Source organism: Gekko japonicus, unplaced genomic scaffold (genome assembly GCF_001447785.1).
Source record: "Gekko japonicus isolate JY-2015 unplaced genomic scaffold, Gekko_japonicus_V1.1 scaffold393, whole genome shotgun sequence".
Classification (NCBI taxonomy): domain Eukaryota; kingdom Metazoa; phylum Chordata; class Lepidosauria; order Squamata; family Gekkonidae; genus Gekko; species Gekko japonicus.
In genome coordinates this window covers 448,409-463,284 of record NW_015177017.1, presented here as the reverse complement: position 1 = coordinate 463,284, position 14,876 = coordinate 448,409, and the positions used below count along the sequence as shown (strand labels likewise).

The window sequence follows — 14,876 nt, the reverse complement described above, 5'->3', positions numbered from 1 at the left end:
CCTCCTCCCTGCTGTTCCAAACCATCTTAATCTTTCCATGGAAGTTTTGCTCGTTTGTTAACTTAGTCAGATACTTCAAGCTGTACCGGTTTATTGCCTTGGTAAATATGATTCTGTTGTACCTTAGGGGAGAGACTGTGGCTCAGTTGTTAAAGAGTGCATGCAAAGGGATCTGGGTTCAGTCCCTTGCATCCTCCAGCTGAAAGCTCAGGAAGCTTTCCTGGGAAGGGATCTTTCTCTTCCTGAGACCTTGGAGAGCCAGTGCTGGTTAGAGTACTAGACAATGCCGGTGGTGGAAAATGCCAAGTCACAGCCAATGGTCCCTCTAAGCTGTGGAGTCTTGTGAGCAAAAATTCTACTTTGCGAGCTACCGGCATTGAAGTCGTGAGCGAGCGATGTGGCTGCTGCATAAATCACTTTGCTCGAGAGCCATCCTTCCTGAGTGGAGACAAAAATGTGTGAGCCGCAGGCTAAAAAACTGTGAGCTAGCTCACACTCACTCAGCTTAGAGGGAACACTGGTCACAGCTGACTTACGGTGAGCCCCGTAGAGGTTTTCCAGGCAAGAGACATTCAGAGGCGGTTTGCCATTGCCTGCCTCCACATCACAAACCTGGTATTCCTTGGAGGTCTCCCATCCAAATGCCAGCCAGGGCCGACCCGGCTTAGCTTCCGAGATCCGACGAGATCGGGCTGGCCTCGGCTTAAATGGAATGATGTTAGGGGTTATTAGGAAAGGGATTGAAGTACGCACATGGTTTCCATGGCTGTAGTACATGACAGAAGCTGAACTTCTTCCCACTAACACTACTTATTCTTCTTTGCTTTTCCTCTAGCTTTCTACTGTACACACTGAATTACATATAAAAATATTCTACATCTACGATCCAGACCTAATCCAGTACTCACACTTGCCTTACTGTCAGAGGTAGCATAATTACCAGCACTTCTTACCCTTTCTAATTGGTTGATAAATGTTCAAAAAATGTTAAAATAGTTTTTACTGCGACATAATAAGCTTTTGATGCAACTTGATCCTTATCACTTGTTGTTGCTTGTTTAATGCTTTTGATGTTCAGTGTTGTTAATGATGATTTAAAAACAAATAAAAATATATTTTAAAAAAGGAAAGGGATTGAACATATAATGACCGATATTATAATGCTTCTGTATAGATCTATGGTAGGGCCTCATTTATTTATTTATTTATTTATTTATTCTGGGATTTATATCCCGCCCTACCCATACGGCTCAGGGCAGCAAACAACCGGCAAATGTTGGGAATAAAACACAAGTTACATTAAAACTTCAATAAATACAAACTAAAATGGTGCTGTACAGTTCAATTTTAAGAAAGTTCAAGATGGTCGATCCTCACTGGCGGCCAATGATGTAAAAAGCGGAGCGCCAGAGTAGTATTCCTTTCAGGGCGGCGTCTCTCCGTACCCAAGGCCAGGTAGATGGTAAATTTGGAATACTGTGTACAGTTCTGGTCACCATGTGTCAAAAAGGACATGGCAGAACTGGGAAAAGTACAGAGGAGGGCAATCGAGATGATTAGGGTGTTGGAGCACCTTCCCTGTGAGGAAAGGCTGGAAGAGTCTGGGACTCCTCAGTTTAGAAAAGAGACGGCTAAGGGGGGGGGGCATGAGAGAGGTTTATAGAATTATTACTGGGGTGGAGAGAATTGGCGAAGATAACTTTTTCTGCCTTTCCCAAGATACTAGAACTCAAGGGCACCCAGTGAACTGATGGGCAATAGATTCAGAAAAGAAGAAAGGAAATACTTCTTTATAAAGTGAGTGATTAAAATATGGAATTCACTGCCAGAGGATGTAGTGATGGCCACATGAATAAGCAGCTTTAAAATAGGAGTAGATAGGTTCATGGAGGATAAATCTGTCAGTGGCTACTAGCCATAGTGACTGAGGGGAACCTCCAACGTCAGAGGCACTAATCCTCTGAATCCCAGAACCAGGAGGTAACCCCAGGGGAGGGCCTCGGCCTCTGTGCCCTGTTGTTGACCATCCAGAGCAACTGGTTGGCCATTGTGTGAGACAGAATGCTGGACTAGATGGACCCCTGGTCTGATCCAGCAGGGTTCTTCTTATGTTCTTATCAGGGGAAGGCCTCAGCCTCTCTGCCCTCTCGTTGGCCCTCCAGAGGAACTGGTTGGCCCCTGGGTGCGACAGGATGCTGGACTAGATGGACCCCTGGTCTGATCCAGCAGGGTTCTTCTTATGTTCTTATCAGGGGAAGGCCTCGGCCTCTCTGCCCTGTCGTTGCCTCTCCATAGGAACTGGTTGGCCACTACGTGAGACAGAATGCTGGACTAGATGGACCCCTGGTCTGATCCAGCAGGGTTCTTTTTATGTTCTTATCAGGGGAAGGCCTCAGCCTCTCTGCCCTGTCGTTGGCCCTCCAGAGGAACTGGTTGGCCACTGTGTGAGACAGGATGCTGGACTAGATGGACCACTGGTCTGATCTAGCAGGGTCCATAACTGTCTTACAGTGCCAAGTTATAATCATTTGGTGCAAGGGCAGATAGACAGGTTTTGGCCTCTGCCGACGTGATATATTGTTGTGGGGGGGAGGGCTGTGACTCAGTGGCGGAATGTCATTGTAAAGATGGACCCCTGGTCTGATCCTGAAGGGCTCTTCTTATGTTCTTATGATGACCAGACTCTGTTGAAGGTAACGGTATCTGTTTCCACATGAGGTTATTTCCCTGCGTGGACAGTTGAACGCCCATGCTTTCTACCGAGAAGGTCCACATGATGTTGTGTTCTTTCTGGGCCTGACTCGTGGGCCTCCCTTGGATATCCCCATTGAGCCATGTCAAAGGAGGAAGTGTGAGGTGGCTTTGGGCGGAGCATCCATGTGGATGCTGCCCCTGCAGCCAGTCCGGGCAGGGGCTGGAACTAAGTTCTGCAACTCCTGCGCTTTTTAGCCCTTTAACGGGCTTCTTTTCTTTCACGGCTGAGCCACGGTTCACCTTTGCAGCAGGGCGCGCGTGGGAAGGAGGAAAGGAGGGTTGCCAGGCCCACAAGCAGGGCAGTGCGATTGGTGCCACGCTGGGACTTCTGCGCCAGTGGGTTTGGAAGGGTGGGAGTGACGTCAGCAGAGTTGGGTCGATGCCACCTTTTGTTAAATTCAGCTTTCTTTTCTGGGTTCTGGTAAGCTTATTCACTTATATAGTGTGTATCTCATTACTGGCTGTTTATTTTATTTAGTTTTTTTTAATTCTATATAAGAAGAAGAAAAGATTGGATTTATACCCTGCCCTTCAGTACCTGAAGCAGTCTCAGAGAGGCTTACAATCTCCTTTCCCTCCCCCTTATCAGCAAGCTGCCATAGGGTGGTGTGTTCTTTTCTACATGTTACATTGTACTCGATCCATCCCCCCTGTATCTCCCTGTGTAGGTGTTTACTTTCTTTTGCTTGCTACATCTGCGGAACTGCTCAAGGTCAACCAGCTGGAGGTGGGATGGAGTTATGGCGTTTTTTTGCTTATTATGTATCTCATGCCTGAGAACTGAACTTGTGTTTATGTTGTAGAACCGTTGTGTTCCCAAGGAATTGGGCGCTAGTTTTATCTGCATTCCCGCCAGCGGGAATTGGACTCATTGGTCCTAACCTGGTTCAAGTTCCTTTATTATGTTTCCCTATGAGGTCTGTAGTCATTCCTAACAATTCTTGTGTTCCTGAGCTAACCATCGCTTTATAATAAATTTAACTTTGATCTTCAAACGTGGATTTATTTTGAATGCATGGGGAATCGGACACCCCTCCCCACAACGGACACCCTGTGAAGTAGGTGGGGCTGAGAGAGCTCTGACAGAAACTGCTCCTGAGAGAACAGCTCTGAGAGAACTTGTGACTAACCCAAGGTCACACCAGGAGGCTGCATGGGGAGGAGCGGGAAATCAAACCCAGTTCTCCCAGAGTAGAGTCCACCGCTCTTAACCACCACACCAAACTGGTTCTTCCCTATCCATGCTGATTTTCTTCCTTTCTGGGCTCTTCTCTAATGCTGTATGTTAAGTAAACTTCTGCAAATACTTCATTTTGTTCCAGGAAAGGAAGAATCCATTTAACAAATCAAGCCTGTTAGAAGACGATGCAAAAAGTCAACACTCTGAACATGGAGTTTCTGGTTCATCAGAGGCATCAAAGAAGGGTGAATACTTTTAAAAAGATCCGTATTGCTCTGTGGAGTTAATGGAAAATTGAGCAAGTCTTTGCTTGCATTTTTTCTGTGGTTCGTGTTGAGGACGCTTTGTTCTCAAGAAGTTTCCCAGGAACGTTATAGCATTTTTGCCTGTCTGCTGAGCGTTGCCACTGGACATAAATCAAAGTCACACAGAGTAAATTACAGGAAAACCAGAAAAATGCATTTGACATATTTGTTAGGCATAACTGTCTTACAGTGCCAAGTTATAATCATTTGGTGCAAGGGCTGATAGACAGGTTTTGGCCTCTGCCGACGTGATATATTGTTGTAGGGGGGAGGGCTGTGACTCAGTGGCGGAATGTCATTGTAAAGATCAAGAGGGGAGCTCTTTTGGACTCGGAACTGTGGTGTGGAGGGAGAAAGGGCCTCCTCCCTCCCCATGTACCATTTTGAGAAGCTGAAACGGCCACTGGCAGGGAATTATTTATATAACTTCGGAGTGGCATGTGGGGGTATTCCAACCACTCGCTGCTTTGAAGTTATGGAAATAATTCCTCGCTGGGGGGGTGAGATTCAGCTTCTGAAAACATTGGCGTGTGTGTGTGGGGGGGTGCCTCCTTGTCCCCCATGCCGCAGCTCCAGGCCTAAAGGGCTCCTTCTGGCATTCAAAATGACGTTCCCAGCAGCTGCTGTGTGACTGCAGGGAACATGAGTCGAGTCGGGGGAACCCAGACGCAACTCACCGAAAAAACATCATGTCTAGTTTGGCCCTATCCGAAGCATGCCTCGCTGCCGCTCCCAGCACTGAAGCTTGCTTTTCCATTGCATACCTTACTTTAATTTACTCTCTTTCTTGGCCCGAGGCTCTGCCCATGGAGGTGGCAGTGTGAAAGGGATGGCAAAGTGACAGGATGGGCTACACCACTGTAGACTGTGGGTATGGGGAAGATCACATCTGCTTGGCATGCAGAGGGTCCCAGGTTCAATCCCCAGTATCTCCAGTTAAGAAATCTGGCACTAGGCAATGTGAAAGAGCTCTGCCTGAGACCCTGGAGAGCTGCTGCCAGTCTGAGTAGACAATACTGACTTTGATGGACCCAGGGTCTGATTCAGTATAAGGCGGCTTCATGTGATCATGCGTTCATGAGAATAGGTTGGGATAGAACTTTCTTTCTGATGTGTTAAGTTTTTTACTTGCAGGTTTTTTTCAAATGCACAGGGACATTGATTTTTTTTTTAATCGCTTCCCCCCTCTTGCAGGCTACAGTTGGACTATTCTGCTGAATGTAGGGTTGCCAGCTCCAGGTGGGGAGATTCCTGGAGGTTTGGGGGTGGGGGTTGCAAAGGGGTGGGAGCTCAGCAGGGTATAATGCCCCAGAGCCTTCCAAAGCAGCCATTTGCTCCGGGGGAACCGACCTGTCATCTCAAAATCTGTTGTAATTCTGGGAGATCTCCAGGCCCCACCTGGAGGATGGCAACCTTTGTTGCATGTGCCATTCTGTCTCATTATGTTAAGTCTTTACCTTAAGAAGCATGCCAAAGTTGTTCCATCTCCAAGGCATTCCATAATGCTCTTTCCTAGGTTCCTTTTTTGCAACTAGAGAATCACTGTTTGTGGCCTGTTTTTACCCTTTCCTTTGTGTGTGTGTGTGTGTGTGCGTGTGTGTTGTCTTGCAGATCCCCCTTTGCCTTCAGTAGAAAACCAACCCGAGGTAAACATAACAAACAAAGAGCAGGCTTCTGTACAGCCGAACGATCCACAGAGACAGGCGGGGAAGCCTCCCGTACCAAAAGCTAGGAAGAACGTCCACAAGACGTCCGACGTCGGCGTGAAGAGCGACGATTCGTTCCCCCAAGTGTCTAGAAGGATCAAGCCAGGTAACGGCCAAGGGACGCCGCCCAGGGGCATCTTGAAGCGCAACTCGAGTTCAAGCTCCACCGATTCCGAAGTGCTCCGCCTTAGCCAAACGGTGGACCCCCCCTTTAAAAACGGGCTGCCTCCTTCGACGATCCTCGAAGGGGTGGCGGATAAGAACAGCCCCCCCAGAAGGGAGCTGGAAGGATTTTCTCAAAACTCTTTGGAAAGATCGAAGCAGGTCAGATTCTCTTCCAGCGTGAGTAGGAAGGAACGCCCGCCCAGCCTTGAGTTGCACGAGGGGAAGGAATCGGGGGAGTTCAGCTTGTTAGACTCAGACTACGGGAAGCCAAGTGACAACCAAGTGTCCAGGTTAGGCGCCTGTCAGAATGAGCAGACTCCTCCGATAAACCCATCGCCCTTCCGTTCTATAGACATTAATGGCCACAGTGAGGATCAGGCTATGCCAAAAGAAGGAACGGCGGATCCAAGTTCTTATAACGCGGATAGGCCGGGCCAACCACCCGAAACCTTGCAGTCCCAGAAAAGCCCACCTGCCAAATGTAGAACTCCCAGTGACTCTTCCAGCAAGATCTTCCCAAAGGTCGTGGAAGAGCGAAGGGCTGCTGAAGCAAAGCTTGAAATCAAAACTGGACCTCGGAGCCCTGCGCCAGACGTCCCACAAAGCTCCGCTGGTAAGCCATACAGTACTGTAATGACTGGAGTCGTATGTGGCCGGAAATTCAATTTCCCACTAATCTTTCATGTAGGAGGCTGCGTCTGCTATGTTTGCAAGCTTTTCACCCTTGTTATCGCAAATGCTATTTGCTTATTTTTTCTTAACTCTTCGCCTTCGCACATATGTTGAGGATTTTGTGATTCAGGGTGCAGCACATTGAGTTCTTAATGCTGCAGGTGATTATGTCAGATAATGCTTTCAGCAAGCAGGTCCTGTGCGGAGTGGCGACAGTCTAAACTCCATTGATTTCAGGAGGCCTAGATGGAGCGTAACCCTAGAAAAAACTGAACCGTAAATCTTTGTAGTGGGAAGTGCCTTCAAGTTGCAGCTGACCCCCGTAGGGTTTTCAAGGCAAGAGAGGAGCAGAGGTGGTTTGCCATTGCCTGCCTCTGCGTAGCAACCCTGGACTTCCTTGGTGGTCTCCCATCCAAGTACTAACCAGGGTCGACTCTGCTTAGCTTCCGAGATATGATGAGATCAGGCTAGGCAAGGGGGGACTCTCCAGGTTGGGAAATCTTGACTTGAGCAAAACGGGAGAATTCTAACACTCGGTGAATAACCTTTCTTGTGGAAGAATCAAACTTTCTATTTTTGTGGCATGAGAGGGCCAGACTAGAACCTCCCAGAGCTGCTCCTGCGTGTTCCAGGTCTCTTGTTTCAATGCCCAGATACAAAACAGTGTGGGATGTGACGATAAGGTGGTGCTCATCGTCTGTCCCTTGCCTTGCATTATTGGCCATCAGCAGCGGGGGTGGGGGTCAGGGGTGCATACATGCTGTGTGACATCCCATGGGATGTGTTATCGTAAGGCAACAATTTGCCAGCAGACATCGAGAGACTGGAGCACTGTGTATTGTCCCCTTTGACTTTGACATGCCTTTGGATGTTACGATTAACTGGTTTATTTGAATCAATTGGAGTTGATCCACCAGGTGATCGAAAGCCACCAGAATCTGCTTGGAAATCTTAATTTCTCAGCTGCTAGCCTGGTTGCCAACTCCCACTTGGGAAGTGCCTGGAGATTTTGAGGGCGGAGCCCAAGAAGGGTGGGCTTAGGGGAAGGGAGGGACCTCAGCGGGGTACAATGCAATAGAGCCCACCTTCCAAAACAGTCGTTTTCTACAGGAGAACTGATCCGTGTCATCTGGAGATCAATTGTAATCCCAGGAGATCTCCAGGCCCCACCTGGAGGCTTTCAAGCCTATCTGAGAGCCAATTTGGTGTAGTGGTTAAGTGCACGGACTCTAATCTGGGAGAACCGGGTTTGATTCCCCACTCGTCCGCTTGCACCTGCTGGATGACCTTGGGCTAGCTACAGTTCTGATAAGAGCTGTCCTTGTAAAAAGAGCAGTTTCTGTCAGAGCTCTCTCAGCCCCGCCTACCTCACAGGGTGTCTGTTGTGGGGAGGGGAAGGGAAAGGAGTTTGTAAGCCGCTCTGAGACTCCTTTGGGTAGTGAAGGGCGGGGTATAAATCCAGTCTCTTCTCCTCTTCTTCTTCTAGGACAGTTCAGGAAGAAGCTCTCTCAGCCCCACCTACCTCACAGAGTGTCTGTTGTGGGGAGGGGAAGGGAAAGGAGTTTGTAAGTCGCTCTGAAACTCCCTTAGGTAGTGAAGGGCGGGGTATAAATCCAATCTCTTCTCCTCTTCTTCTTCTAGGACAGTTCGGGAAGAGGCTCTCGCAGCCCCACCTACCTCACAGGGTGTCTGTTGTGGGGAGGGGAAGGGAAAGGAGTTTGTAAGCCGCTCTGAAACTCCCTTGGGTAGTGGAGGGCAGGGTATAAATCCAATCATCCTTTCTTCTCCTTCTTCCTCAGCTAGTGGTAGCCAACTACAGCAGAAGCAGAGGCCCCCCTTTTTTTTTTTGCTGCTCTGCCACAACAACTTTGTCCCCTGGGAGTGATATGACTGGAAAAGTCAGATTTAAACTGGGATTCCAGCATTTGAGCATTATTTTTTTTCCTTTATACCCATGGCTAGATTCACATAAAGAGCTAGCCACAGAATGATGCTCAAGAGGCTTGAGAATATTGAGAGGGGCTGTCCCAGACAAGTGAACTTGCCAAAGGAGAGCTGAAGGGGTCATCTCCAAAATGCACAATAGCTGTACAGCTGGGGGCCATTCAGATCATCCACACAAGCTCTCGAGTTGGGCATTGTGGCCGGCCGGTTGCTTGACCGACTACAGAGCGAGCAGCATCAAGGGGATTTTCTGTCCAGCCCCAAGTTCAGACTGGCAGTCTGCATTCAGTTCAGTAGGTCACTCGTTATGTTGGCCGTATATTGAGCATGCTTTCTGTTGTTGGTTTTGTTTTATTTCAGCATTTTTAAACTTTAAGAATATATCCCCCCCACCCAAGAAAAACAACAACAGCACTTTCATATCAGAAAAGGGGAGAAAAAAGAGAGTCCTGCCTATATCTCTCTAAACTCCAGAAAGATTTGTAAAAGGTCTGGACAACAATTAAAAAAATGGGTGACTTTAGAAAGAGATCTTGAGGTGTGCATCTAAATTAGATCTGTGTTACCGTTTTATCACACGGTTCTTCCAAGGATCCGTGTCCATCATTCACCTTTGTCCTCACAACAGTCCTGGGGTTAGATTAAGCAGAGAAAGAATGAGTGGACTAAGGCCAGCCGGCAAATATCAGGGCTGATTGGGATTTTGAACCCGGCCTTCTCCAGGCCTAACCATTATAGCACACTCATTTTATAACCAAACAGTTTAGACCTTTGTCTAAAGCCAAAGCAGTATAGTGGCTAGAGAGACCAGAATCTGAATTCCCAGAGGTCAAATCCCTACACTGCCTTGTAGAAGAAGAAGAAGAGATTTGGATTTATACCCCGCCCTTCAGTACCCAAAGGTGTCTCAGAGCGGCCTACAAACTCCTTTCCCTTCCCCTCCCCACAACAGGCACCCTGTGAGGTAGGTGGGGCTGAGAGAGCTCTTTCGAGAACTCCTCCTGAGAGAACAGCTGTTATCAGAGCTATGGTTTGCCCAAGGTCATCCAGCCAGGTGCAAGTGGAGGAGTGGGGAATCAAACCCGGTTCTCCCAGATTAGAGTCCGCACATTTAACCACTACACCAAACTGTAGTTGTAGCTGTGTGGGTTACCTTTGGCCAGTTACTGTCTCTCTCTCAGCATATCGAACATCACAGCGTTATTTTTATTTATATATATGTCACATACACACACACACATACACACACATCAGTAAAGACATTTACATAATACGTTCACAGTTAAAATGATAAAATTCGCAATTTACATTAATAGGACAGTAGTGAGCCTATAACCAGTTTACATTAATAGGACAGTAGTGAGCCTATAACCAATAAGATGGCGATAAGACTGCCCAAATATGCCACTGCCTCATGGAGGGGGAGGCTGGGAAAAAACAGGATGAACAGGAGTGCGAGCCGGGTGGAACACCGTCAGTGCCAGGGCTATTTTTGGGCAGGAACGCACAGGAACGGAGTTCCGGCTGGCTCCTGAGCTGGCCACGCCCAGCAGGAACTTATTAGCATAATAGGCCACACCTAACAGCAGAAACTCATTAGGATTGGCTACATTAGGGGTGTGTGGCCTAACATGCAAATAAGTTCCTGCTACAAAAAAAGCCCTGGGTTTTGACAACAAAGTAAACAGAATAAGCAAAAGGTGGGTGTGACTGGATGACCACACTTCTGGTAACATGGGGGTATGTGGCCTAATATGCTAATGAGCTGTGCTATCAGGGGTGTGGCCTAATATGCTAATGAGTTTCTGCTGTTGGGTGTGGCCTATTATGCTAATGAGTTCCTGCTGGGCTTTTTCTACAAAAAGAGCCCTGACTGGTCCGTCACTGTCCTCTACCAAACGTCTGGCGGAACATCTCTGCTTTACGTGGAGGAAGGAAGGAGGAGATTGGATTTATACCCCGCCCTTCACTTGGAGTCTCAGAGCGGCTTACAATCTCCTTTCCCTTCCCCTCCCCACAACAGACACCCTGTGAGGTGGGTGGGGCTGAGAGAACTCTGACACAAACTGCTCTTTCGGGAACAGCTGTGCCAGAGCTTGTGACTGACCCAAGGTCACATCAGCAGGTGCAAGTGGAGGAGTGGGGAATCAAACCCGGTTCTCCCAGATTAGAGTCCGCACACTTAACCACTACACCAAACGTGCCCTGCGGAACTGCATTAAGTCCAGCAGGGCACAGAGGTCGTTTGACAGAGAGTTCCACCAGGTCGGGGCCAGGGCAAAAAACGCCCTGGCCCTGGTCCAGGACAGCCAGATGTCTCTCGGGCCAGGGACCACATATAGGTTCTTGTCTTTAGGGGATATACTAGGAGAGATACGTGGGTTATTGTGAGGATACAGTAGGGAAGGGAAAGCCATATGATGCTGCCCTGGAAGGGTGGCATACGAATGTACTGGATAGGTAAGTGATGGGAATTATCCCTTCCACCTGCACAATCTGCTGCTGAGTCGCTGGACTGAATCGCATGTTTCTTATTTTATGATCTCAGTTGGTTTCTCTTTTCCAGCACTACCAGGAATTACTGTTTACTATTGTTACTCATAATACTGTTACTGGTAATATTAGTATTACCACTACTACTCTGATCTAGATAGTTGGGAAGCTTGTCTTTCAACAAAACGTGCTTCTTGGTTCCATGTCTCATTGCAGGTCAGCAGCTGCCTTTGGCTAATACGGAAGACCCCCGGGCCCCAAGCGCCGTCTCCACAGACCTTGAACAAGGTAAGCCTGTTCATGATGACGGTCCAAATGCTAAAACTCCTTCCAGATCTGACAGACATGCTGCCGAAGCCTCAAAGGCAGCTGACGAGTCCATATCAAAAGTACTAGACTGGTTTAAGAGGAGTTCCAGTACGGACAGCGAAGGAACCGTGTCACTGTCAGTTTCTCAAGGGAGGGAGCCCTTGGAGGAGACGAGTGCGACCAAGACGAAAGAGCTGGCCGTAACGAGAGAAGAGAATGATCCAAGTAGGGTTGTACTAAATGAAGATGCGACTTTGCCTGAAAGAAAAGAGCTGACCGGCAAAGACCCTCAATTCCATGATGGAGGCAGCCAGCCAGAGTTGCTGTCCCTTGCTCAGACTAGATATCCAAGCGACCTGCTGCTGGAAGAACAAAGATTCGGCAGTAAAGGCAAAGAAAGAGAGGCTGCAGATTTGAGTGACCAGAGGAGCATGCATTTTCAGATCACTGGTCAGGGACCAAAGAACGCAAGTCAAATGCACTTTTTGAAAGAAGATGTTGGAGAAAGCAAGATGGAAGATGAAAATGCCGTGTCCAGAGAACCAAAGGTGGTCGAAGGCGTAAAGTTGGGTCTGAATGTTGATTCTTCTGCAAAAGAAAGGGAAGTGGGAAATAAGACTCCGGCTGATGGGGAGAGAAACGTTAAATCGTACCTGCAAGAGGGGAACTTTGAGCATCCATCTGGAGTGCTTCTTAAAGAGCCCGAAGGACCAAAGTCCAGCTTTCTAGAGAAGGGAGTTGTGCAGCTGGATGCCGATTCCAACAGAGGAAATCCACTTTGTACACAGCAGCAAGAAATCAAACAAACTTCTCCAACAGGGCATCGGAAAAAAATAAAGGACATTAGGGCTTTCTGGGAAAGAGAGCAGACTAGTCCAAGAGTAGGGAACAAGGAAGATATGTTAAGTGAAAATGCATCCGTTAATAAAGTGACGGACAGCTATAACAGGGGAAGCAGCAAAGTAAAGCCAGCTCCTGAGTCTTCAGGGTATGCCACGGGTGAATCTGACAACGAGCAAGGTAAATATAATTTGGTTACCTTCAGAAGAGTTGAACTGAGTGACGACTCTGAACCTAAAGATGATGACATTGACTTGTCTTCAGGAAGAGTTAGACCAGAGTCAGTGGATAAATCCAAAGGCGGACGTGATGTTACCAGATCAAGCAAAACACTTCCAAGTGACTGGAAGAGTACTGAATTTACGGAATCCCTGGATGCAGGTAACCCGCAACCAAGACATGCAGCATTCTCTTCCAAAAAAGAAGGTTCACAGACGAGTGCTTTGGCCAAAGACAGGACTTCCTCTGCTCTGCCACAGAAGCCCAACTTTACGATTCATTCGTTAAAGGAGAAAGTAAATGAAGAATCCAAGTCTGAAATGCTCAACCCTTCACAGTTCCGGAGCCTGAGAAGTTTTTGGGATGTTGGAGTGAAGCCACAGGATAGGACTGATGAAGCCAAAGAAAAGAGAGTCCCACATAGCGATTCTGTGGGAACTTATCAGCGACAGTCAAAGGAAATAAAAGGGGTCAGAGGAGGAACTGGCCAGGCCTCTTTGGAAGAAGAACAGAGAAGTCAGGTCACCCAAGGTTTTTTAAAAGCAACTCCCAACCAACCCTTGTTAGCAAATGTAGCGCCAAGGAGAAATTTACGATTTGTCCCCAAAGAGGACGGCTACTTGGTAGAGCTGGCTGATTCAAAACCCGTGGGAATGATGATGTGTCCAGGGAAAGAAGTGGAGGAATATATACAGAAAACAGCTGTCCTGTCAAAAACACCATCTAACTTGTTTAACAGTGGCTTGCAGAAATTACTGACACAACCATCTCAGAATTCCTCACCTGTTGACCTACCTTCTGATGAAAGAGGAGCTCCCAAAGAAATGGAGGGGCGAACCGAGGGCTCCGACCGCACTATCCAACACGGGGGTGTTCCTGCAGACATTGATAGCAACGTTGGCCTTTCAGCGAGTGAGATTGCAGAAACTGTACGCAGAACTCAGGTCCCGCCAAAAATTGGTGCTGATTCTTTTAATGTTGGCATAGAAAGGCTGCTCAAGGAAGCTCTGGATGCAACACCCTCTTCAGACGGTAGTGAAGCCGTGAATACTTCCAAGCAATCTGCTCCCGTGTCGGAGGAGAGAGGTTTTTATAATAAGGTGATGCAACTCAGCCGTGATGCTTATCCCGCCGATCAGACCAAGAGGGATGTGGTCCCTCAAAGTTTAGGAAAACGTGCCTCCACCTCGGATCCAAATGTCAAATTTAAAACAACCGAGGGGAATGTGCTTAAAGGAACAGAAGATTTAAGTTCAGGGCCTTGGAGAGCTCTCCACCGAGAGGAGGACCCAAAGTATCTAGACGATAGTTCTTCTCGGAAAGGAGTCCCCCAGATTCCATCACCAGCACCGATACTGATTGATCCTCATCTTGCTGTTTCAAGCAGAGCAAAATCTCCTGGTGAAGAAGTTTCAGAGACTGTCACAGAATCCAGGGTCCCGTCGAAAAGGGAAAGCCATGATTTGAAGTCCAGGCTACTGGGTCTTCTGAAAGAATTTTCAGAGCTACCTCCCATTTCACGCACTTCAGAGAGCATTTTGAAAAGAGCATTTGGTGATATCCCTGATCAGCAGGAGTCTTATAAGCAGGTGATGGAAACGTCAACTCTTCCTTCACCCCCAATGACACATGTTTCAAGACAGGCCAGCAGAGAAACAATAGAGAAAAGTAATGACATGTTCCATAGGATTCAAGGGGAGCCAGATGGAGAGACAACTAGGAAAAGCATCAGAGTTCAATCAGATGATCAGAGTAATGGAAATGTGACTTCTGTTGGCGAGCTTGTGGAGCCGCAACCCAAGGAAATGGCCGAGACAGTAGTGAAAACGGTTAAACCAAATTCATTAGAACCAACCGGATTCAAGGACAGTTTGCGTAAATTGCTCAAGGAGGACTCTCAGGTTCTTCTCAAAGACATTGAGTTTCCTAAGCCAGTGCATGCATCCTTATACTCCAACCGAAGTGCCAGTTCAGTTGATGATAAAGGTACGCCACATTCCCAAGAAATACATGAATTTGTAGAAAAAGCGGCTGCTCCTTCCAATTCCGTATATGGTGAATTCAAAATCAACTTCCAGAAACTGCTCATGGAAGACACGGAATTCCAACCCACCAGCCAGGAAAGCACAAACGGCAACAAGGTGAAAAAAGCAACCAATGATGAGAGTCAGCCAAACCAGGCTGTAGACTTAGTTGGCCAACAGGACCTGGGTCTTCAAGAAATTAAGGAAAGCGTAAACAAGACTGTTGTCCCATCCAAGCTGCAGCAGAGTGAACTTAATTCTGGCC

At 47.7% G+C, this 14,876-nt stretch overlaps 1 protein-coding gene across 1 annotated transcript in view; it reads left to right on the top strand.

The window, feature by feature from the left end:
- The window catches only part of SYTL2 (synaptotagmin like 2), an 84,348-nt gene that overhangs the window by 37,716 nt on the left and 31,756 nt on the right, over positions 1-14,876 (top strand). Inside the window, 3 exon segments of the mRNA XM_015427740.1 lie at positions 4,077-4,179; positions 5,851-6,723; positions 11,436-11,507. Of these exon segments, the coding sequence (XP_015283226.1) occupies positions 4,077-4,179; positions 5,851-6,723; positions 11,436-11,507 (1,048 nt within the window).